Below are 26,295 nucleotides of genomic sequence, written 5' to 3' on the forward strand. Positions count from 1 at the left end.
TAACAACTAATTTGTAATTAAAATCCCTAGGCTAACGTAGCCAACAGTTTTGTCACCATTAAACTTCTCTTTTCAGAACCGATCTATTAAGGTTGTTACAGACTCACCTTGGTTACCAGTTCTGACTGTCCTGAAGCCATCCCGTTAAAGCCCAACAGGGCAAGGAACATTGGGAGGGGGTGGTGACCGGAATGTCACTAGGCAGGTATCTTCCCTACAGGGTTGGGATGTCCTGAAGCCAACTTAATAACCAGCCCTTTTCAAGGTCATCAATATCCAATGTGCACTTGTAATGCTATTTGTTGCAGATTATTGAAAATGAAACAAACTAATATTTCAGTGAGAAATGTTCAGTGCATTTCTAATAATTGTGATGAAAATTGGTTCAATGTTTAAATAAATTGTGATAAAGGTGATAGGTTTAAATAAATGGTGATAGGTAATAAATATAATATTATCATTGAAATCTGATAAAATCAAATGCTTTGTTTTGAAAAAAAGCAGTCTCACACTTTTCACATGTAGACAGTACTATTGATTTTCATCAATATACATCACAGAGAATGGAAATTATGTAAATAGAGATTTAAGAAATTTATTTAAAAAAGAAAAATCCTATTATTTTAATATCTTTTTATTAATTATGGTAATAATTTATACAATATGAATTGAGCTTTACCATTGCTATAGTTTGTAAAGAACTGTATAAAACTTACAGTGTAATATATTAATTAATTTCTTCATTTTCATTATCACTTTTTAGTTTAACTAAAGTATAATCTTTTTTCACAGAATCATTTGAAGTAGTTTTCTGTTTTTCAAGTACAAATCGCTGTAGTTGTGGTGCTATTAAATCAGGATCGAGTGAATTAAGATCTTGCATTCCAAATATTAAATCTACTGCTAATCCCACAAAAAATCCAACCAATACTCCAATTGTTACATAATGCCAGTAGGATAACTGATAAATTAATGGAACAGTACCATCAGTAACTACTGGAGAACCAACACCTTCATAAGTCTGTGTAAAACTTAAGAAAATAAAGTAAACATATTAATTCATTTATTACCTCTTCAACACAAGCACTTACATTTATAAGAAAACCGTTTTTTAAATACATCTAGTTTATCTTAAAAGATATTATTATAATTTTTTGAACCAGACCTTTATTTACTTTTACCTGTCCTTCTAGAATCTAACAGATCATGCACTTTTTGATAATTAATTGAAGCAATCTACAGCGTGGCTGGGAAGTCGCCATACCCCTAAAGTTAATGAAAAATATGTGTTTAGTACGTACAGTATATTCATTGGGGTTGGTTGGCAATAGTTTATTACAGTGTCACACACTCTTGAGTAAAAGACAGTTTTGCTAAATTGGTGACACGAGTAGTTACAGCATCAAGGAGCAGTTTGTGACAAGTGTATGGGTTCATGAACGACAATGAAGTTAATTAGTGATATGTTTCGGCAACGTTTTAATAAGCTGCCACAATGAAAAGCAATAATGTTGGCTTGGGAAAAATTTACATTTGAATTAGGCAGTGTTAAAGATAGGCCATGGAGCGGATGAAAGTTAACGTAGTTAGAAACATGTGCTGCTGTTGCAGTTTCCATCTACAATCCCTAATAAAATCAGCTCATAAACGGTTAGCTGAACTTCATATACCACAGACAACAATGGAAAACCATATGCAAAGGACTTGAAAGTTAGGCCACTTCGTCCGATGTTCATCAATGAACTGTCAGATGCAGGCATGGAACATCGCACTGCATCCAGCTGAGCTTTATTGGAAAAATTTCCCATTTCAGTGCACCGTGGAAAGGTGCTTTTTACTGACACATGTGCAATCTATTGCAGTTTGCATGCCAGAAAAGTGTTATTCTGGGTGAAAGAAAATCCTTATTATGCGATATAATTGGAAAGAAATCCACTGCACGTCATGATATGGGCTGGAATGACGGCTTGTCATTTGTTTGGTTCTTATTTTTTTGACGGGCGAATGAATGCACAAACTTATTTAAAGATGTTTTTGGCATGGTTAATACTACAGCTTCAAGAGAAGGATCTTGTGGAACGAGTATGGTTGCAGCAGGATGGAGCACCTGCACATTTCTGCATTTTTGAATGAAATATTTCCAGGACATTGGATTGGCACGGTACTCCAGCATCACCAACTCTGTTATCATGGCTACTGCAAAGTCCTCATCTTACCGCACCAGACAATTCTATATGTGGAATTATCACTACTTATGGAGAATTATTTTTATGGACACATGTATCTGCACTTCACTAAACCACAAATGAAGAATTGCGTGATGCTGTGATGGATGCCTTTGATAATATAACATCAGAAATGCTCCATTGTGTCACATGTCACAGAGGACGTGGTGATGTATAGAATTATGCATGCAACATGAGGGCGGACACACAGATCCACTGGACCATTAAAATTAATACTATCAAGTGAGTAAATAAAATCATTTTTATAATGCATTTTTCATTTATCTCATTAAACATTTAGGGGTGCATGGTGACTTCCTGGCCACTCTATAAAAAAATTATTTCCAAAACTGTAGACAGATTAACTTTCATTTTAACACACAGAAAAACATGAAATAAATTAACGTGGGATAGCAACCTTGGAAAGTTTCTTTTACAATAAACTACATTAATAAAATAATGCTAATTACAAAAATGAAAAAGGCTGTACACATCTATGAACAGCAGATTTTTATATTTTATATTTCTAATATCTACAAAAAAGTTAAAGAATAATATTGGCTGTGTCCCTGTGGAAAGGATGTACAGTTATCTGGATACTTCTCACAACAAAATTCTGGAAAAAGATGAGGGACTGTAGACCTGATAAAAGCTTGTTCACATTTGATACTTAGTATTTGGAAACAGTATTTGTTGTTATTTATATTTGAGTTTTTAGTCAATTTAAATTCATTGATTAGATATGTGCTTAAGATATCTTAATCATAGAAATAGGCGGAGCCTTGAAATCATACTTTGGATGAGGTAGTTTATCTGATTTTACACTTCTTGTGAATGAATCACAAAAGAACATTCTCTTGTGAATGATCATCCTTTTCTCACTGGCCATCATTTACTCTTATCCTTCATCCCTTGCTTTAAATGATGTTTTATGGAATTCTGTTAAGTGTCCACCAGCTAATATATACTAAGTACCAGGGTACCTAGTTAGGGGCACCATTCATATTTATGTTTCAATCCTCCTTAATTTTAAGGAGGTTTGCCTACATTTATTAGGGGCACAGTTTTCTACCCAGCAGCTGTACAAGAACCCAACCTAGGGCTGAGATACTTATTGGGTAATGCTGATCATCTCCTGATCCCTACTTAAATATTCATAAATATTTACTCTTTAATTATATTAATCAAAACTGATTCATTCATTTATTTAAACAGTTCACAACTGTTTAAAAAAATGGATTATTTTTTATGTTACTGTGATAAGGTATTAAAAAAGAATGTTATAATGAGAAACAAAACTGAATATTATTCAATAACCATAAAATTCAATAAGAAACTGATTCATTTAATTTATTAATAATATGCAACTTTTTTATCATTCCCTAATAAGGTTTATTTTTTAAATATATAACAATAATGTTTAACTTTTTCTCAAGAATGAAAACCTGGCATGAGCTCCTGGAATTCATATATATACATAAGTATATTTGTAGTTTTTAGACGCAAGTATTTAATATATAATATCTATATATGTCCACTATTCTCACAATATTATTGTATATTATTAAAATTCCCAAGGACCTTGGACACCTATACAGACAATATTTTTACAACTTCAACTAAAAATAGTTTTTTATCTTTTTGCATAGTTTAGTCTTTTAGATCACAACTCTAAAATTGCAATACAATATTTTAATTAAAAAATTAATTACAAAAATTTTAATTTTTATAATAATCTTTAAAATTTAAGTAATTGAAAAAGTTACAAACAAATTTATGCTACAGTTAATCATATTGCTAAAAGAATTTATTATTTATTTTTTATAATTCAAACAGTAAGTCTAAAACTACATGGTAGTTAACAAAAGTGAAAGTAGATCTGGAAATAAAAAGAGATAAGAAAATTTAACCAAAAATAGAAAAGGACTCAACTTCCATTATCTCAACTCCTATTCAGGTAGTAGAGGAATTTAATAAATTATTTTCCTGTATTTTGAATGATAATATTAATCCATTTCTAAGAAATCCATTTCACTTTAAGGGCACCATAGATACCTATATAACACAATGTTAATGTTGGTAAACTTTTCTCTTGAACCAAATAAGGTTCTTTTTTTAAATATACCTTCTTTTTTTTTTAATTTTGATATGTTTTACTTTACGTATATTGAATGTACAACTTTACACTTGGTGTAAAAAATAAAATTTTGGTAATTAAAAAAAAAAAGTGAACCAAAATATATGTGTACCAATACGTGGGTTGGGTTTGTCCAAGGCATTATTATTTTTTTTATTTTTTGAATATAGTGGACATCGATTACTATGGTTACTAGCCTTTATTACAATCTTAAACTTTCTCACTTTCATGAAAATAAGTGACTAGATCAAAAGGCCATTCTTGTCAAGCAGATCATCTAGAAAAACAGGCTCATCATAAAACAATAAAACCCCAGAAAAAAACACTAGATGACAAGGGTGTACAGAGGGCTAGTCAAATTAAATATGCAACCCATTCATATAGAAATGTTGTCAAAACTATCAAAGCAGGTGTAAAGGGTCCACAGTTACTAAAAAAACACATCCTTAAGAAAATTCATCATCAATAATAAAACACAAAACACATAAAAGTAACGTCAATAAGTAACCATGTTACAGAATCAAAGTCGCTTCAACAAACCGCTTGTCCTAAGAAACTTAATCATTTTCTTTTCTCTTTTTTCATTACATGATAAATTGAAGCCAAATTTGCTGCTTTTGAATCTATCTTTGCTAAAATGAGTAGTCACTTATTCTTCAAAAATAAAACAAATCTATCCCATCAAATCAGATAGTGGTAATGTTTTTATATTACACTGCACAATACTTAAAATCATATATATATATATATATATGATTATTTTATTTAAATAAATATAGTACATCTATTATATATATATATATATATATTATTATTATAATATATATATATATATACACACACACATAGTATCTCTATTCATTAACAGAACTCATTTATGAAAATGTAAAGGAAGTAAGATCTAAATGAAGATAATGTTTCTTTGTTGCTAACACTTAATTTTACAGAATTATTATGAGAAAATATTCTGTTCTGTTTTAATATGAATTTTTATTTTAACATCCATGTATATAAATTTGAAACACTAGCAAAAATCTGGGATTCAAAAAAGTCATGTTGTTACACTAAGGTTGACAGTTGCTGAAGGTGTTTGATGTTTCAATAATTAGAATAGCAGCCCAGGTAGCTAGGCACCTGCTTAGGCTATTACCAAGTAGGCATTTTGGCATGGAATCTAAGTTAACTTAGATGTTTGCTCCTCTGTAATGCAGCTGCAATGTGGGAGGATGGGCATTGATTTCACTCTCTATAGTGGACCAGATCAGAGTTTTAGTTTGTTAAAGTCAAAAGAATCTCCCTTGGAATCATTGGACATTTGTGAACTTGGTTTATTTCTGAATCAGTTTAAAATGCATCGGGGGTGGTTGCAGGTCAAAATTATAACTGTTGCGATTAACAATTTTTATGGTATGACAAAAAGTCCTTTGATATATAATTTCAGGTTGATAATAAATTGAATATCACAACCTAGCTTGTTAAAATTTATTTAATTGTGATTAGTCTTCTTCAGTGTTAGAATGAGGTGCAGGGATCGTACTTCTGCGAAGCTCGGGTAAATAGTTGTGAGGCTATGAAGTAAGGCAGAAGAGCAAAGATGTCTGAAGAAGCTTTCAGTGAAGGCAAAAAGCCGAGGTAAAATCACTGATGGAAATGGCATTTAAATCAGTGGCATCCTAAAAGAAGCCCAACTGATGACTATGATATGTAACAGTGTCTGAAGGTCAATAAGATGATCTCTGGTAAATCCATCAGGGCTTGGAACAGAGGGGGGGTGGTGTGGCGACCAGAATCTCACAAGGTGGATGGCTTCCCTCTAGAGGGACAGTAAGGTTAATAGAAGGGAAGGAAATCTGAAAAAAATATGGAATTTTAAATATGATACAAAAATTTCAGTTGAAAACGTAACAAATAATATAAAGACTAACATAATTTTTTGAAACATACTTCAGCTTATTTGAAAAAAAAATTGATTCATGAAACTCTTCACATGTTCACAATCACAAAACAAGCTTTCATAATACAGCACCAGCAGTGTACAAAGCATGTTCCAACAACTGGTGCTGGCTAAAATAAACTTTCAGCCATTAGTCAGTTTATCACCTGGTGATGCAATTTTGCATCACATTAACATTATTAGTTTTTAAGCTCCTATACAGTTGGAATAAAATTGTGTATTAACTTCTCATCAGATTTTTAACTTGCTGAAAATGAAAGATCTTGTTAAATATCCAGGTTGTGTAAAATTTTGCTTCAAATTCTTCATATGCTTCTTCAGAAAACATTTGAGGAAGGCTATATGAGTAGATCATAGTGCTAGGAATGGTTGAATTGTTTTAAAAGGAAGCAGAACTTCGACCAGTGAAGATCTTATGCCTGGACAATCTTCCATACCAAAAAATGATAATATCATTGCAGTTTGTGCCACTTAACTGTCAGAGAAGTTGCAGAGGAAGTAGGCATCAACATAAGTTCATGCATACAGTTTTAATGGAGAAAATTAACATCTATCCATATCAGCAAAATTTGTGACAGGTTTGTTGACATGATTAGAAAGAGAATTGTATTAACATCCATTTAGAGACCTTCTTGCATGCCAATAAACTGGAAACATTTTGAAAAAAATTGTAACTGGAAATGAAGCTTGGGTTTATAGCTATGATGTGAAAACTAAGATGCAATCATTGCACTGGGTGAGGAAAAGATCACCCCTTTACCATTAAACATGAAGATGATGTCAGTAGTTTTTTCCTGGGCGCACAATGAAGTGTCATCATCAGCGCCCAGATGTAATATTTGTATAGTAAATAAATAAATATTAAAAATTAAATTAAAAAGCACAGCATAAATGGAAAACACCTATGGTGTATGCTAAAAGCGAAATATAACCAAAATGAAATATTACATTAATAATTTAAATTAAAGCAGTGAAATTACCATCTACCATAAGCCAAATGGCATAAATAGCTAAAACATACTATAATAAAAAAAAAATGTTTGAATACAAACTTATGGCCTTAAGAAATCGTAAAAAATTCTTTTCTGACATATTTCGGAAAATAGCCCGTAGTTTAAACTTCCGACACAAGGATGTGGTATACAGTGGCAGTCGTGGAAAACAAATGGGTGCATTAGTCTGAGTCATGAGATATCCATGAGTGAGCCTAGTGTACCCTATTTTCAAACGGCAAATAATAACCTCCTCTCGTCGGTTATTCCTGCATAAGGAGGTCTTGGTAATACAGTGTTTGTAACAGGATGAAGTTTATTGCTGATGAAAGCATTCCATTCACATTGCCACTGCTCACAGACTATCCTCTTCAGAAAACATACAAGATCAACAGAAACAACACGATTAGTGAAAGGAGGCTGGAAACAAGCCTCTTTTGCCATTCCATCAGCGCACTCATTGCCTGATATTCCAGTGTGATTGGGGATTCAGCAGAAGCTCACAGTTATGTTATATTGAGTTATTTGAAAAGTAACACAATGAATCTCACAGACATTAAGGTGTCTGGAGTACATATCACTAATCGCCTGTAAGGTTCTCATGGAATCTGAACAGATAAGTATGTGTCAATAAGTGATTTTTTCACGGGAAAGGCATGGTCCATTATGAATTTGTTCCAAATGGTCAGACTGTAAAGAAAGAGTTGTACATAGATGTTTTATGTTGTACATAGAAAGACCTGAGTTGTGGGAAAACTAGTGTTGGATGGTGTACCATAATAATGCATCAGCTCTTGTCTCACTTCTTATCTACAATTATTAGGAAAACATGGTTTTCAAGCCATAATTGAATTCAACAGCTGTCCCCTGTTCCCTAAAAAGCGTTCCAGGAAATGTTCCAAAAAACAGAAGAAATACTGGGAGTAGGATATTCCCAGCAATAGGGAATATTTTGAAAGGAACAAGCCTGTAAAGTCATAAATGCACTAATAGAGTTTTTATGACATAAGTTTGATCTTGTATAATCCCACTCTTTTGGATATTTAATGCCACACATCACTTCATAATTATTACTTCCTTTTTTCACTATCAGTAGGATTTACATATTTAAACATTTGATCCATCCTGATTAAATTATTTCAGTTCGTATTTTTATCAGAAACATCAAAATAAGAGTAATAGATCCTACAATGATGTACTTTCTAAATTTTGTCTGGTTTAGGATGACATAAAAATAATCCATAAAAAAGTTTAATATTGCCATTAACCTTCTCATTATCTGCAGGACTTAAATCTGTAAAGCCAGGTGCATCTGTAAACCAATATTTAAACACATCCATACATTCATTCATACATACATACATACACGTTTGTTGACTTCCCCACATACAAAATGCTGCAACAAAGTAAGTCATCCAACTACATTAATCTATTTTAAATTATAAAAACTACTTTAAAATACTAGTTTTGTAGAAAACTCACTTATAAACAATTTCTGTTACTAAATCACTTGAACAGCCATCCACACTGGTGATTTTCCCAGGAAATTCTAATCTTCCCTCAGCAATAGCTGATTGTGCACCTATTAAAATCCAGCTAACAAACACCACGCTAGATATTAAACCAGATAGTGCTCCCTAAAGAAGAAAAGAGAGACAAATGAAGTAAAAAAAGGGAATAATAATTATTAATAAGGTAAAACTAATGTTGAACAGTTGGATCTAAACTACATTAAGTAGTATAAGACGACAACAAACTGGTTTCATTAACACTACAGGAACATTAAAGTTGTGATTTTGAGAAATATTTTTTCACTTTGTTTCTGTACAAAAGTCAATCAACATATAACTTTTGTACATATTTTCTCCAGTCCTGCTTCCAAATGTTTAGAAAGAAGGTTGTTTAGCTTCACTTGCTAAATCTTTTGTTGAAATTTTCCCCATGGTTTTAATCTTTATATAGCTATACAGTAATATAAATAAAGTAATGTAGGCTCCATGTGGTAAAAATACACGTCACTCTGCATTAACAATAAAATTATTTATATTCAAATTTATTGTATTTTTAGGAAGTTTTATACCTGTAATTTATTTTACACAAAAGTTGTGATAAATTCTTGTTGCAAAGTAAGGAAAAAGTACTAATGATAAATGTGTTGGGTGTAATAACTCTCAAGAAATTTGTTTAAAATACATGTTAGGTAAAGTACATGTTAGGTAAAACATAGACGATTACTCAAAAAGTTCATTCTGACCACTTCACCTGGAGGGTTATCATAGACATGAATTTTATTATGGCTACACCTGTGTACAAGTGAAATAATATTTATAAATATGTATCCATAATGTACTATTAATAATTTACAAACAATATATTCCTAATTGAAGCATTTAGATTATCATATATTACAATAAATCAATAAAAACATTATATAAAAATATCTACAAAAGAAATTAGACTTCTCATTAAAGATATCCATTCAGCTTTCATTAATAAAATTAAGGCTTATGACATCTCACCATTGGTGTTAGTGTACCTTGCTTACAATATCTAACTACTTATGCTTTGTACTACTCGCAAGAGGTTCTGATATCTACACTTGAGATATTAACATTAATGTATTCCATGCATTGTCTTGGGATACATTATATATAATATATATATATATACTTTTTTCTTTTTCTAATATCAGTCCTTTCAAGATATCACCTCTGTATTAATGAATCAATCCAATCCACCCAAGTACAGAAAAAAATGACACACCTTATTATTTCATACGATTCCTACAAAAGTACTTTCGCAGTAACCCGCATATTCAGTTGTAGATATATTTTTTTTAAGATACTTTGTATAAAATTACATAGTAAACATAAGAATTAAAATATAAAAAATAAAAATTAAATTAAAAATTATAAAATTAAAATTACATTTAAAATACATGACATTAATTAAAAATAAAATAAAAACATACTACATGTATATGACCAGCCAATACTATAGTACTATATATAACACCATAGTACTTTAGTTATGTACTATTTATAGTAATTTAGAAGTCAGAAAGTCAACCTTGTAAGGATGATATGATGGGATCCAAGTAGGGAATTATTGTAGGAATTATTACTTCTCCAAAATTGGGATGGATTTTTGGCTGGATGATTGCTTCTACGCTTCTGTCAGTGATCAGTGCGAATGGCTGTTACATCAACATACAAATGCGTTGGCATGTCGTCTGCTTCTTTTAAAACAGCAATCGTGAGGTTCTCCGCATCTTCCTGATGAATTCGTAGCATGTCAAGAATAGTTTGAATTGCTGGTAGGCTTTGATTATGTCAAATGACTTCAATTGAAGTGCACTTGCTATATGTTTCAGTATAGCAGAATACTTAGAAATTAATGCTGCTGGCACAATAAATAAAGATCTGCACGCCGCTCCATTAATTTAATAACCATTTTTTCTTGTTACTGAATTTCCCTCTTTAGCTACAGTTTCTAATGCATCAACACTTCTTGCATCTCTCTGACCACTTAGTCTCACAATTTAGGAATGCTAGCAATAAGCTTCTGTTGTAAAAAGGACTCACAAAAAAATGCAATTATCTCCTTGACAATTCTAACACAGTTTTGAATTTCTGTGATAACATTTAAGTCATTCAAGACAAGGTTAAGCTTGTGAGAAGAGGCATGTATGTAGAAGGCTTTTTTGTACTTTTGTTACAAGATTGCCTGCACACCTCCTTCTTTCCCAGACCTGGTTGAACATCCGTTGAAGTCTAACCCAACACTCTTATCAGGGTCTAGGTTTAAGTTTTCACAAATTCTTCAATGAATTTTTTCTTTGACAATTTAATTTGGATGATAGGTGATCAGTAGGATGCATTTTTCAGTCCATGCTCAAAATGATCTTTTAGTAGTGAATCATCTGCTTTGATGCGTAAATTGTGTAAGTCGATAATTATGCCTTAATCCATATTTTTGTCACTGAGGTAAAAATGATGCAGAAAATCAATCACAATCTATCGATTGTGAATACTGGCGTTGTTTGGTGGTTTGGTTTCAATTAAGCACACATCTCAGTAATGGTCAACCTGAGACTAGAAGACTATACTTCATTTACATTGATATATATCATCCTCATTCATCCTCTAAAGTAATACCTTACGGTGGTTTGAGGATAGAATTTTTTTTTGTTTTTTTATTAATTTTCATGAAGACTGGTTAAATTGAAAGTCCAGTGGAATGCCCGCCATTAACAATTTTGCAGACTCCACTGCAGTCAAATGTCTCTGGGACTGTACGTGTGCTTTGCAATAATCACCCACATTTTCGTTCTTAGTAATAGGTCTGATGGAAAAAGAACCCCAACCACCTCTCATCATTCTGGTTGACGATAGAAACAACTCACAATATTTACAGAAAGCACCTTTCATTGCCTTGAGTAAGCTAGCCATGGTGAATATGTGTCCAGCTACTAGTGATTGAATTTCTTCTTTAAGTGTTTGGTCCCTGCCACAAAGTTGTACTTATTTGAAGGTACCCAGACATTTTCTAAGAGGCGTTTTACTTTCACTGTGTTGCATATTAGTTTGAAGCGTAGAAGAAAGCCCCACATTAGTTTGAGCCAGAGGATGATTGTACTTCCTTGTTTTCATCCTCATCGCTGCTACTGGGATTCTTTTTTCATCTTAAATTCACTGATAAAAAATAAATTTAATTTTACCAAATACTGATGTGGATGCAAACATGGCATCTCACTGCATTGGTTTGACAGGAATGTTCTAACTTACATTTTTGACAAAATTGAGTTTTTTACAGTATATGATTATACTACTTGTGTTTAATTAAAAATATCACTCTTGCTAATATAACATTAAAAACTTTATGTATGAATCATCAACAATATGTTTATCAGACATTTTACAAAAACCACTTTTTTGACTCTGGGATCCCAAAACAAATATTTCCATGTATCCATATCATAATCATAAATTAGTTACAAGGTAATTAAATGTGTCCTTTCTTTACTGACAAATTCAAGATAAATTAGAAACGAACTGATTTTACTGATATAAAAAAATCTGATGTGGACACTACATAACTTCCTTGCACGCCTATTAAATTACACATACACATTTTTTTTTTAAATGAAAAGCACATAAAATTATATTTCATTAATAACTTCTGATATTTTTTCACACATTTTTTTTATTGTTATTATTGAATTATTATTTATTGCAAAAATTTATTTACAATCGGACGTGAATAACTATTAATAGATCAATACATTTAAAATAAAGAAAAAAGTTAAAAAACAAAAAGGAGATGAAGTTTTATTCAAACCAATGTGCCTTTGTAAGATCCAATGATTTCAATTATTAAAATTTCACTTAGCTAAAACTCTGCACCCAATGAAAATAAGTAGCACTTATGAAAAGTCACTGAAAAGCTCTCAATGAGGACTTATTAATGCAGTTACGAAAAAGTCCAAAACCCAATTTTTGGGTTTTTGTCTTTTTTGACACTTTTGCATCAGTCGATTGTAATCATAAGGTAAGGTTGCACAACTAGATGTTACAACAGTCCTAAATCAAAATTTCAATATCCGACGGCTAATAGTTTTTTAGTTAAGCAAGATAAATACATACGTACGCACATCCCAACCCCTTAGGGGAAAACACCCGCCTAGTGACGTTCCGGTCGCCACACCATCCTCCCCTTCATAGCCCTGTTGGGCTTTAACGGAAGTCGTCTATCGCCCTCTGACTTTTTACATCTCATAGTAATAAGCCTGGCCTCATTGGGATGCCGCCGATGTAAATGCCTCGGTAACCTTTGCATCGGTGATGCTCAGCTTTAACCTTCGCTGTAGGCCTCATCCGGACATCTTGAATGTCCTACATCGTATCACTCTGAACTAGCTAACCGAGCTATTATTTAATCGAGTCTCGTATTTCGAGTAAATGAACACAACATACAACCAAAAATGCTGATCGCAACAACGAAATTTAGTCCTAGTTGAGTTCACTCAACTAGTTCAAAACTCAGACTTAGGTTGAAATTACGGACTCCGGTCTGATCCACTAGGAAGAGTGGACAGACCTCCTACTCCCACTCGGCTTCATCGCAGAGCCCGCGTGACATTCACCTCATAAACCATCGTCGAGATACCGTTACACCTCACAGCTACATGGTGTCCCATGTCCATCGGCAGTGCAGTCGCCGTTCCGCAGGCAGCTTTAATTCTAGTCAATCTCAACTATATCTAACCGAGGCTCATTGCCAAAGCGCCTACCCGTACGTACGCCGAAAATAGTCAAAATGGATATTTCCGTTGAAATCTGAAAATCGGAATTTTTTGCTATCACAATATACAAGCCCAGCCAATTACGACCTTGTATGTCACGAGCAGACTGCGTATTACTACTCGGCCTGAAAACAACTGCGCGTATCAAATCGAAGTAATATTTATTATCATATTGCAGGCGGTAATAACTATCTTATTTACATTTAATAATTGTAAACAATATGTAATCAATTTTTTTAATCTTTATTTGAACTAAATTATTAATTTGTAATAATAAACAAAAGCTTACTTGAATTTTCTTCATGCATCTAATTCAAACTTCTAGCAAGTTCACCATCCTCGCTAAACGAATCACTATCACTGTCACTTTCATTATCAGAGTCTACATGTACAATAAAACGTGTCACTTCTTCTATCCGTGCTTCCAGTTTTTCATACGCTTTTTCCAGTATTTTTTTACTTTTTCACAATAGGGTTTCCAGTCATCTTCACTCGTGGAATTAATTTTCTCCGTAGTTAATATTTTAACATTTGTGAAAGAAATGTTGTGTTATGACTCGCCAAATGTCTTTTTACAGCTGTCCATACCATTTCGATCAGATTCAAATCAGGATAGTATAGTGGGAGTCTAAGAACACGATGCCCATGTTTTTTCAATAGTTCAACCAAGTAATATTTTTATACATTAGCTCTATGTAACTTTACTAATTCATATAACTGTGGTTTCAGCATTTTTGAACTACATGGAATATGGGGTTTCTCTAGCCAATCAGTCATATCTTTTCTTCTGGAGTTAGAATTTGGCGCTTTATCAATACCTGTATTGTGATAAGGGGCGTTATCAACTACTACTACTCACATTGGTGGAAGATTTTGAATCAATTTTTCACTCACCAATTTCATGAAACTGTATGTACTCATGAAGTCATGGTAGTCACCAGTTTTGGAACTGGCTTTCCAAGTTAGTAATGCGTTTGGAATAAAACCGATTTCTTTTCCAGTATGAATTATTATTAAACGGTCACCTTTATTAATCGGTACATGAAGTCCCTCAACAGTACCATCAGACCACGACTTTGTCGAACAATGTGAACTTAAAACGTACGTTTCATCCAAATAAACAACTGTGTAGCATTGCTTTGTCTGTACTTAGCCATTGCCTGCAAATATTCAATTCTCTTCCACCTGAAGAAGATACCAGCGTCGCCCCCTAACGGGGATTATCGTTGATGACGTGCGCGCTGAGGGTCTGCAGATCTACCGGTGCGCCCGTAACGAGTATGTTCATGCCATCAAGGAAGCCAAACTCACGTTTTGGCAAGCCTACACGCGAGAGTTGCAGCGCAGCCCCTGGCAGCTCGCGAAGTCATGTTACCGGCCAAAGCCATTGCACGTGCTGTCCTGTGTTCGATGCATGTTTCATGGTCTTCAACACACTTTAACATCTGTGGTGACTTACCAGGCGTTCCTGGATACTCTGTTTCTAGATGGTCCGTAAGGTGAAGAGCAATAGTCGGCGTTAGGACAGGTGAAACACCATTCCCTGGCGTGCGGGCTGTGGAACCCGTAGATATAGACCTAGTGGTTTCTCGAATGGCACCGAGAAAGGCACCGGGGATTGACCAACTTGACCCGGATATTTCTGCTGCCTATCATAAGAGAGCCGCTTGGCGGGCTGTGCTCAGGATGCCTAAACTGGGGTTGCTTTCCGACTTTCCGACTTTTTGGAAGGTGGCTTTGGTGAGGGTGCTCTTAAAATCAAGAAAGGATCCGAGTGAGGTCAGCAATTATTGACCCATCAGTATCTTGCCAGTAATCGGCAAGTTGCTTGAAAGGCTGGTTGTAGAACGGTCTGGGAAAGCATCGATATGAACTCACTTCTAAATCGAGGCCAAAATGGCTTCATGAAAGGTGTTGGCACCAAGGATTGCATCTTAAATGATCTTGCCGAGGTGGAAGGCGCCGACTGTAAATATGTTTTGTCAATTTTTATTGACACAGAGGCAGCATTTCCTTCCTTGTGTTTGAGTTCTGTCCTTTATGAGTAGGAACGCCGCAATATTCCCGTAGACCTGCAGGCCGTAGTGCGTGACTATTTGTGTAACTGTACGGTTCTGTTTAGAGATGCGCACCTGGCTATCGGAAAGTTCGTCATTAGAGGACGCCCGCAGGGTTCCGTTCTCGGTCCCGTGCTGTGGAACCTAGCATTTGACGGATTTCTGAGACTGACATTCCCAGAAGGGGTCACAGCCCAAACTTTCGCCGATGACTGTTTACTATTCGTGGTAATTCACGACCGCAGCATTTGTACATGGTGTACCGAAGTGTCTTCAAAAGTATAGTCTCTTATGCTGCGTCCGTTTGGGCGCATAGGTTGGACAAAAATAGAGCACTTATTCAGAATTTAAGGAGTGCCCAGCGCAGAACATTAGTAGTATGCACTGGTGTTTTTGAAACAACCTCCTACGAGGCTACCACCGTATTGGGAAAGGCTCTCCCAATCGAGCCTTAGTGGTGAAAGTTCGGGCGGCCATGTGGAAGTTGCAAAGAGGCAGGGAACCTGAGATATTTGGCCTGTACCAGAGCGGAACGGTGATCACAAAGCACCATTTCTAAATTTCATTCAGTTTCCCATCTCCCGCCTGAGGAGGAGGCTTTACAGCCTCGCGATGGATGCATGGCAGCAAGAATGGCACACCACGACTAAGGGAAGATCCTTGTATAGATTAATACAGGACTTGGGGGGATGGTATGCATCTCCTTCATTTTTAAGGGCAACGAGTGCCCAGGTGTTCTCCAACCACGCGAACATGAACCAATATTTTGGTTCCGACTGGCAGTTGGTGACCTGTGCGTCTGCGGGGAGGTCCAGTCGAATGAACATATGATATTCGACTACCCAGCTCTTGGGGGCCAGAACTCAGGCCACCCTGGAACTTAGAGGTCAAGGGGAAAATTGACCACTCATAAGCGACGAGTCAATGTAACGTGAATCGCATTATCGGACCGTGTGGATATTCCTTGATGCCGTTGCTTTTTTCAACCGGCATCAGTAGTTTATTTAAGCGAAAAACTCCTACCTCACTGCTGTGGGAAGGCCATCAGCCAATTAAAGCTCCAAGCGCTTTAATATTGTTGGACAGTATTTGCTGGCATTCAGCGACCTAGGCGTGGCAGCGAATTGCTGTCTTGACGTGATAAATTTAATTTATTGAATGTCATATATATTTTAGTAGCTGGGGTTTGGCTACCCATTTTAGTATATATGCCAACTTGCATTTTAGTATATATGTGGCACCATGCTTAGTTCGTTCACGCAATTAGGTGAGCTCTAGGAGCTAGTTAGGACACTGATCGCTAAATTTATCGAAGCTCAGTAGCCGTTTGTGGCACAGACATTCGGTCTTATACTTTAGGGCGACAGAATGGGTTGATGGCGGTAGAGAAATTCCATGCAAATCAAAATTAAATCTCTTCTACCTGATATCAGATTACCAATTAAACTTTTTCTGTTACTTTCAGCTCTACGCCATTTAAAACCTAACTCTTTCAAAATAACAGCTAAAGTTCATTCACTTCCTTTAAAATAAATAGATGACTGACGATTTTGCCTTTTTTTTTAAAGTAGGTAATTCATTCTTCTTTGAATGAAATTCATTAACTATTCTTTTAACTACACCTAAATCAAAACTGTTCACTGGCAGGTTTCGAACATCGTTTATACCTTTCGGTGTGCTGAAAGAACACGATTGGGATGTTGATTGAAGAATCATGTCTTTTTTCTCTTCCCCGTTTTTGAAGCAGTGTTCACGCAAGCAGCAGAACTTTTTTCTTCGAATTTTTGAATGCCAATTATATGTTTGCCGGCAGTTAATTTAACTTCTTTTAGTGCTTCTTTTTTCATAAAATCATAAACATTATTTTTAGTTTTACGTGCTTGTCTCCAAGTTTTTCTTAACTACGGATTAAATTCTGCAATAATAAACCGGACTAACAACACACGAACAAAAATAAAACAAAAAATATGTTATAAAAAATTTGCGAAAAACAATGAATATAAATAATCGTGACGAAAGACATCATTTGTAACTGTATGTACATTTTTATAGGCCTGTACATAATACCAATCAGAACGTAAATCATTGGGTAAGGAATTGTTATTGTTTACAAGATTTAATCATTAAGCATTTTTATAAATGTAATCAACTCAAGAGGAAAGAATTGACCACACAACATAAATGTATTGTTTGGGCGTCCGTATTGTTTGTGAGACGAAAATATAATAAAAATAATAATTACGGGCAAAAATGTTTTGGAAAACAATAATATAATGAGATGTCAACACGTGACGTCACAAGCTTGTAGATTCGCTGGTGCAACTATAATTCCTTTACTTCGTACAAGGAAGTAAAAATCGAGCAATTGGTAATAAGACCAAGTTTTAAATTATTTTTAATTGTTCATCAAAAGTATTGATTATTTAGAAGAACTTAAAAATGATTAACTTAAATACAAAAATCTATTTTATGTTGAAAGATCAAAAAGAATCCCTTAGTTGCGTAATACTTGCAAGCTCAGAAAGATAACAAAAAAATGGAAAATAACAAATTTTAAGTTACATGTTTTTTTTTTTTTATAGCAACAGTCGCGCTAGTGTAAATATTTACAGTACAACCATTGCAAGTTAAATAAAAGCATGTAATAAACATCTTATTAGGCTACTTACCAAAAACTGTCCATTCGTTATAATAATGTGAATGGCAGGTGGCCTGAACGAAAAAACAAAGTTTACAGTCGTACATTACATACACTATTGTGTAAAAGTAACTACTGCCCTGACTCTAACCAAACATGCGTGCACTCTTATGTACTTAGAAATAACTTCTAGAGTATTTCCGTCTTGACGTGAAATAAGACGAGAGTATTCTAGAAAACTCTATTGCCGCAAGTAAGATGTCGCCTGTATGTATCAGTAGTTCTTAAATCTTCTCACACATGATGCAAGTGTCTCTATTTTGTAATTAGTTTCTTTCAAAATGTTCTTTAATTTAATTTTTTTTTTTAAATTTGTTATATATTTTTTGTTTTACTTTTTTTAAAGGTTTTCCATCATTGAAGGAAGCTGTCCCCTTTGCCACCTCTGGATGCGCCGATGGTGTTCATAGACCACCTGGGAAAAAATTTAATAATTTCATTTCCTTTTTTTGATATCAGTATCGTTTTGTAAAAAATATAAACATAACCGACATCAGGGAGTATTAAATGTCATTACTGAACCGACTGAAGACTAAATGTCCAATTTGGTCAAAAAGAGAGTTTTCTTTCACCACAACGACATGCCTGCGCACACGTTTTGTGTTGTTGCTCCAAAACTCCATGATCCAGGATTTGAAGTGTTTCCACATTCACCTCATTCAATGGATTTGCCTTCTAGCAATTACTTCATCTACCCAAACCTGAAGAAATGACTTGCTGGACAAAGATTCACTTTGAATGATGAGGTCAAAACTAAGACAACTATTTTACTTTGCAAAGCTGGGCTTTGGGTATTAAAAAGTTGAAAAGTAGTTGGTCTAAATGTGTTAAAATTGCAAGGTGACAATGTTAAAAAACTTGATACCTGATACTTGATACTTGTTTTTTTGTCAATACGAGAACTTTCTGAACAATCCTTGTAGTATACATGTGTATAATACATTAATTTACAGAATAAATGTGGAATATTGTAGAAATATGTATTTATCTTGTTAACAAATAAACTTTAACTTGATTTCATATTAAATTAGTTTTAATATTGATCACAAAAAGTATAATTCATAACATAGTAATATTTTGAAGTTAATACTTACCACAGAAGTGCCCCAAGGACACACAATTCCATATGTAAAAATATAAACTACAGCTCCATTAGACACACTAGTTAAACTGACCACTGTCTGAAAAACAAACAAAAGATAACAAAATGCATATATTATTAATTTTTACAACAGTGCTTAAAGATCTAACACCATATTTAATAAAAATGTTTAATATGATACAATAGATGCTAAATTTTTGGTCATTATTTGACTGATTAAATATGTCTTCAACATCATCATCATCTCGTGTTCTGCTTCCCGACAGGTCCCTTATGCCATCAACCTACCAGGTTGGTCTAGTGGTGAACGGGTCTTTACAAATCAGCTGATTTCAAAATCGAGAGTTCTAAGGTTCAAATCTTAGTAAAGGCAGTTACTTTTATATGGATTTAACACTATTCTTTGGTGATTGGGTTTCAATAAACCACACATCTCAGGAATGGTAGACCTGAGATTGTACAAGACTACACTTCTTTTACACTCATACATTTCATCCTCTGAAGTAATACCTTACATGGTTCTGGAGGCTAAACAGAAAAAAAAGAAAGGTCCCTTATGCCATTGCTGACTCCATCCATTACTGTCCCAAACCATCTCCTTCATCCCCTTGTAGTTTCCAGTCTTCACCTCATCTATTAATTTTATCCTTCCTCTCTTTCTTTCTCCTCTACTGACCCTTTGGATGTAGTTGTCAAGATTCTACCCCTCTAACCACATGTCCTAATTGGTGTATTTTTTATTTGTGTACTTCTTGCACAGTTCTTCATTCTTCATTTTACCTGTTCATTTTAATTTTTCAATCCCTCTTATCCGTATCTTAAAAGCTTTCATCAATTAATCAAATCCACTTCCATTACTCAATAGCCGATTGCTCTTCTCTATAATTAATTTCATAACAACAAGATGCTCCATACATAGCATTAGGCTAACTTCTTCTGTAACTCTAAGTTCAGACTTTTACTGCGTAATAATTTCTTCTTCTTATGAAAGCTTCTTTTTCAATCATCCTTTCTTTTATTTTCATTGTGTTTTTCCAGTCTTTTATCACCATAATCATCAAATAGAGTATCTGTAACTTTTTACTTTTTCTATTCTTCTTTCACTTGCTTCCATATGCTTCATTATTTTCTCCATGGCTGTAACAATCTGATTAGATTTGCCATATCACCAGCAAACCTTATGCATTTTATTTTTCTTCCTGCTATACTTATTTCTTCTTCTTTTTCTTCTAATATAGGGTCTCTAAATGATTGATTACAGTTGTGTTTGGTGCATAGGTGCCATTTATTATTAAAAGACAGTCTAATTGTAGATTATCTACTTAAAAAATCAGCAAATTCTACATCTCATGGGAATAGATAAGAAGAAGTAATCAACATTTCAAAAGTTTAAAATTGAATGTTGTCAACTAAGGGAAGAAACCTGTATAATAACCCTCCCTGTAGGGAGGGTTCGTGCTTATATAGCACATCTGTGCTTCATCACCTTCATTACATTTTTTAATTTAATTAACTGTATTAATTCTAGTATTAACACTAGTATTTTCCAAGTTACCAAAAATCAAATTTAATTCACAACTCACTCTTAAAAACACAATTTTAACAAATTTTATAATCTAATCTGTTACCATTATTTATGTAATATTCACAGAGCCATCCAATAGTTCATCACCAGATGCTATGCTAGTTCAATTATTAACAGGAATCTGACTTTGGCTCTATTCTTTACCTTGTAGCTCACAGTGAAATCATTGATATGCTCATACACATAACCATAAAAATACTTGTAACATGGATCTTAAAGACTCCACTTGGCATGCTAATTCAAACAATGCTGTTACTAGATACATGTGACAGTATTGAGTTCTGTGTGTTTTTTTATACAACTAATCTCTAGATAGTTTATTTATACTTTGTAGATCTTGGTTTCACATAAATTCCACATAAACAACTTTTCCACAACTCGCATATTATTTCTCCATTCTATGAATAATTTGAGATTTCACTTATCTGAACAGAAAAGCATATCATTGCTTAGATTTTCTTCCTTGGAAACAGACTACCCATTATGCATGACTTGGTATCACAATAACATCAGGTGGTTCAGGAGACTAAACAATGACCTTATGCTGTAAGGTTATGAAAATTTTTATCACACCAATGTAAGTGCTGCGACATATGATGGTTGGGTAATTCGTAAGATGCTGCAGCCACACATATGACAGCATTAGTAAATCAAATATCTAATGTACTTTAGTGTCAAGCAGCATTTAGTTTTATCTTGATTTTATAATACAGTATATAGCACAAGTGTAGTTATGTGTTTAACCTATTTTACCTTCTCAGGTCGCCTACAACAATTATGATTAAAGCTTTAACATATAAACACCAGGAGCACTTGTGGTTTGTAAAACTACTGATATTCATAGAAGGTGGTGGTGATTTTTAAAACTACTGGTATTCTTAGGAGAGTCCACTTACAAAAATGTTATAAATTAGATATATATTTGTACAGTTATCTAAGTTAGATAAGAAATAAATTATAAACATTTATGAATGAAAGTAATGTTATATTTGGAAAATGTATACCATACACAAACTTAGATGTTTCTACATAAGTAGAACAAGAAAAAATAATATATAAAATGTCATTAATTAACACTGACATCATTCATTTATCAAATTTTTGAAAAATTTTAATAAATAAAAGTTCTAATATCATGCAAAAATCTTATGCTATTTTTCTGCAGGAGAAAAAAAGAGATTATATAACAAACAGGAATTTTCCTGATTATTGTGTGACATCTCACTTATAGGCGGTGCCCATTTGTCATATGTTTGAGGAGAGGCAATGTATTCATTATCAAGCATTGCTATTATGTCATTAGTTGGTAAAATCTAAATTAATTTCCAAAGTGCAAGCAATTTCAAAGTAAGTATCAAAAAAATGTTCTTATATCAGTAGCATTGGTGCTGGTGTGTATATATTACGGCTTTAATCATAATGGTTGTAGGTGATCTGACAAGGCAAAATAGGTTAATCCCACAACTGCACATGTGCTACATGCTGTATTATAAAATCAAGGCAAAACTAAATGCTGCTTGTTACCAGAGTACATTAGCTATTACATTTACTACTTCTGTTACATAAAAGTTGTTTATCTATTCATTTCTGTGATAAACTTGTGGCATTATCAAAAATTTCTTTGTTAATTCTTTTAAGAGGATAACAACAATTACAGTATTTTAAAAATGAAAAAAAAAAAAATTATTTTTCTGCCTCAGACTGACCTTTTTATTTTCATTATAAAAAAAAGCAGCATTCATGATAGTGTAAGGTAAATAGGTGTAAATTTAATGTCAGAGTGAAATAAAGGATTAAAACTTCATGTATGGAGGTAAAATAATAAATTACAAAATAAAATTAGAAAAGTAAATTATAAATTTAGTAAGATTAAAACAATAATTAAAAAAAAAAATAATTACCTGCATAATTGATCCAAGTTTTTCTACAACATAAACCAAACTGACACAGATTAAACCCAAAACTACAACAATAACTTTCATAGCAAAACTAGCTTGTCCATCAGTAGGTCTTTTTGAAGAGAATATTGAAAAATAATCTTCATATACTGTTCCAGAAATTGTGTTTAAACTTGCTGACATGGTACTGTACAACAAAAACAAACAAAGCTGAAAAGTCCAAAAGTTTGATACAGCTTAATAAAGTTGATAAGAAATATTCTGTAGAAATATCTTCAAGTTAATATTGTAAAAAAAACATGCCTGAACATCACTCTTTTTTATTTTTCTCTATCTGAAATCTTTTAGTAAAATACATTTTTGTATTTTACTAAATGATGAGCAAGATTTTTACATGCAGCAAGATTTTGCTGCATGTATTAGATAAGAAGTATTTCTACAAGGGAAACAAAAGCCTATTTTAAAAATTAAAGAAGTTTCCATTGAAAGTTATGAAAAATTGCATTGCTTTAATTATTGTTCCTTAGAAATTTTTTAACAAAATTTTCAATAAATATATCTTAAAAATTGTTTTTCTTAATAGAAGGAAAGTTGTATTCATTTCTTCAAAATGAAAAACATAATAAGAATACTGTTTCAAATAATTTAAATTTATCTTTGTAATTTACAAACAAAATCTTAATCTTATATAAATAAATAAGGTTCATTACAAAGATTACGTTATTTCACTTCTTATTTAAAAAATGTGAAAGTACAACTTCCTATCAAATCTATATCTTATCTCTATCTTCGGAATAGACATCCTGATTTTGAAAAATATAATAAAATGAAAAACTCAAAGTATTTCTTAAATGATTACTTGCACGACCATACTGCTATATCTTACAGTACATATTATAGGCAGATATTCAATAAAACAACATAAAATTGACAATATGAAATATGAGATATTCTTGGTTTGTTACAGTATTTATACATTTATGCCTCAAACTATTCCAAAATTTGTAAAAGAATTATAAAATTAGGGTACAGTTCTTGCCATTCATAGCTAATTCTTACACCAAATACTGTATCAAATTAAGTGTAATCAGATTGAAGTGGACTGTAATTATTTATTGAATTTAAAGAATACATAAAATAAAGTGTCTGTGCCTTGTAATTTCCAATGAATTTGCAAAGCAACACATGCTTCAACATTAACTATTAGATTAATAACCCTAAGAATAAATCATGCTCGCTTCATTTGCCATTCCTGTCCATACAGGGCTCCTTACAGTGTTCATTACCCTCATGGCTGATGGTTGTGAGAATAATACTGAGAAATAACACTTTCTCAGGTTTTATAGAAAATTGAAAAAGAAACTAAATTATAAAAGACAGAATAGTAATAACTCTTTTTCCTGTTAGCCTCTGGGAATAATTGTCAGGTATTACTTCAGAGGATGAACGAGGATGATATGTATGAGTATAAGCAAAGTGTAGGCTTGTACAGTCTAAGGTTGACCATTTCTGAGATGTGTGGTTAATTGAAACCCAACCAAAGAACACCGGTATCCACGATCTAATATTCAAATACTGCCGTTACTAGGCAGTATTTACTGATCTAATAAAAGTAAACTGCCTTTACTAGGATTTGAACGTTGGAACTCTTGACCTCAAAATCAGCTGATTTGCAAAGACACATTCACCACTAGATCAAACCGGTGGGTTTGCACCGTGTTGCTGCAACTAGCAATCACTTTCCTCTTTTATTAAAAGGGTTACAAAGCCTGATATAATTTGCTGGTAGCGTTTGGACATTGCTGTTTCTGTAAAGAGTTACTGGACTCACTATTTTCTACCAAAATAATGCACCCAACTACGATTTTTTCTGAGTGTAATGTAGTTTCATGAAAAACATGAGAATTCATTTGCATGCAAATAATGGTTGTCCTTGCTGTTCATATAGCTGATTACATGAAATCATGCCTCGTCACTAAAGATATTCAGATCTTGGATAACATTTTCTAAAATGTTACTCAAGATCTGAATATTGCTGCTAACAAAACACTTAAACCATTTACAAAACTGGAGTATTTTTCTGTGATTGGGTTTTTATAATAACTGCATGTTGTGCATACAAAATAATTTTAAATCCTTTGTAACTAAGCGGACTCCCATATGACAATCCAATTAAAGCCTTCTTACTGCTTTTTTCATCTACACTAAAGGTTTCTCTAAAATGAGCCACCATATGTGAAATTGTTGACTTAGTGGATGTTTGATCAAGGAAAAGTTACAGCACAGCCTTACTGGTACTTTAATAATGATTGAAATTTAAAATAATTCTCAAGAATAATTGCTTTTAAATTATTCTTCTGGATGTAAAGAAAGAAATATTCAATTGGTATTGAATAAATTATTGTCTTTATTTTTTAAAAAAAAGGGGGAAAAACAAAGTTCAGAGGTCCTTTTACTGTGCCTCTTTTAAATTTAATTAATAAATCTATTACCAATAATGTACTTTCGAATCTGCTAAGGATCCTGTTCTTATTACAATCAATAAGAAAGGTTCTGTATGTGATTTATAAAAGTATAACCCAATTTCTGTTTTCAAAATTATTTGAAAAAATACTGCGAGACATTTAAAATTTCTTATAAAACCTAATACATTTTTAAGACAAACCTTCAGGACAGTTTTGGGAAAATGTTTTTTACAGACAGCTATAATCCAATTTTTAGAAAATATTTATTTAAAAAATGGATTCCCTTTACTATTTTTTTCTTTCAATAAAGTAAATATAAATTCAGAAAAATGAATTCCACACCAAACCATTCCTATCATGATCTATAATATGCATTCATAATTTTGTGTAGATCTGAATAAAATATTTATTCATTCGTTACCAAACAAACACTCCATAATAGAATCTAAAATTATGCAATAAAGATATAAAGAAATCAGAAATATTTTTACCCCAGTGAAGAGCAGACAACTCCAGAGATAATAATTCCACGAAGACCAGAAATATATCCAGCAATATCCATAATATATAATGGTACTATCTGGTCTGTTCGGCTAATAAGCTGAAAAGTATATATTTTATTTCGTATTTCACTGTAATTATTGAGCTTATGAATACATAGAAAAAAAAAAAAATGGTAAATAAAATTAAATCTTTTCATTGGCATGATGAAATGTACGTAAACTTCTTTCATAATAAAAATATTTTAAAAATTATCTGTTTTATAAATATGAAAAAACTGTACTTCTGTTGTTTTGTCAAAGCTGCTTTATCAATGACACTGTAGCTACAGCAACATTATAATCATTCTTTTCAATAAAATTCTGTATTTAACTTAC

The 26,295-nt window shown here is 32.9% G+C and overlaps 1 protein-coding gene across 1 annotated transcript in view; it reads right to left on the reverse strand.

Annotated features, from left to right (window-relative positions):
* Positions 1–676: 676 nt before the first annotated feature.
* Positions 677–26,295, reverse strand: part of LOC142327014 (sodium-coupled monocarboxylate transporter 2-like) — a 38,563-nt gene continuing 12,944 nt past the window's right edge. Inside the window, exons 4-8 of the mRNA XM_075369770.1 lie at positions 25,909–26,018; positions 22,956–23,139; positions 19,462–19,548; positions 8,791–8,945; positions 677–1,031 (exon numbers count right to left, since the gene is read on the reverse strand). Coding sequence (XP_075225885.1) covers positions 728–1,031; positions 8,791–8,945; positions 19,462–19,548; positions 22,956–23,139; positions 25,909–26,018 — 840 coding nt within the window. The 3' untranslated portion in view covers positions 677–727. The remainder of the gene's footprint in view (positions 1,032–8,790; positions 8,946–19,461; positions 19,549–22,955; positions 23,140–25,908; positions 26,019–26,295) is intronic.

This window comes from Lycorma delicatula, chromosome 6 (assembly GCF_047948215.1).
Source record: "Lycorma delicatula isolate Av1 chromosome 6, ASM4794821v1, whole genome shotgun sequence".
Classification (NCBI taxonomy): domain Eukaryota; kingdom Metazoa; phylum Arthropoda; class Insecta; order Hemiptera; family Fulgoridae; genus Lycorma; species Lycorma delicatula.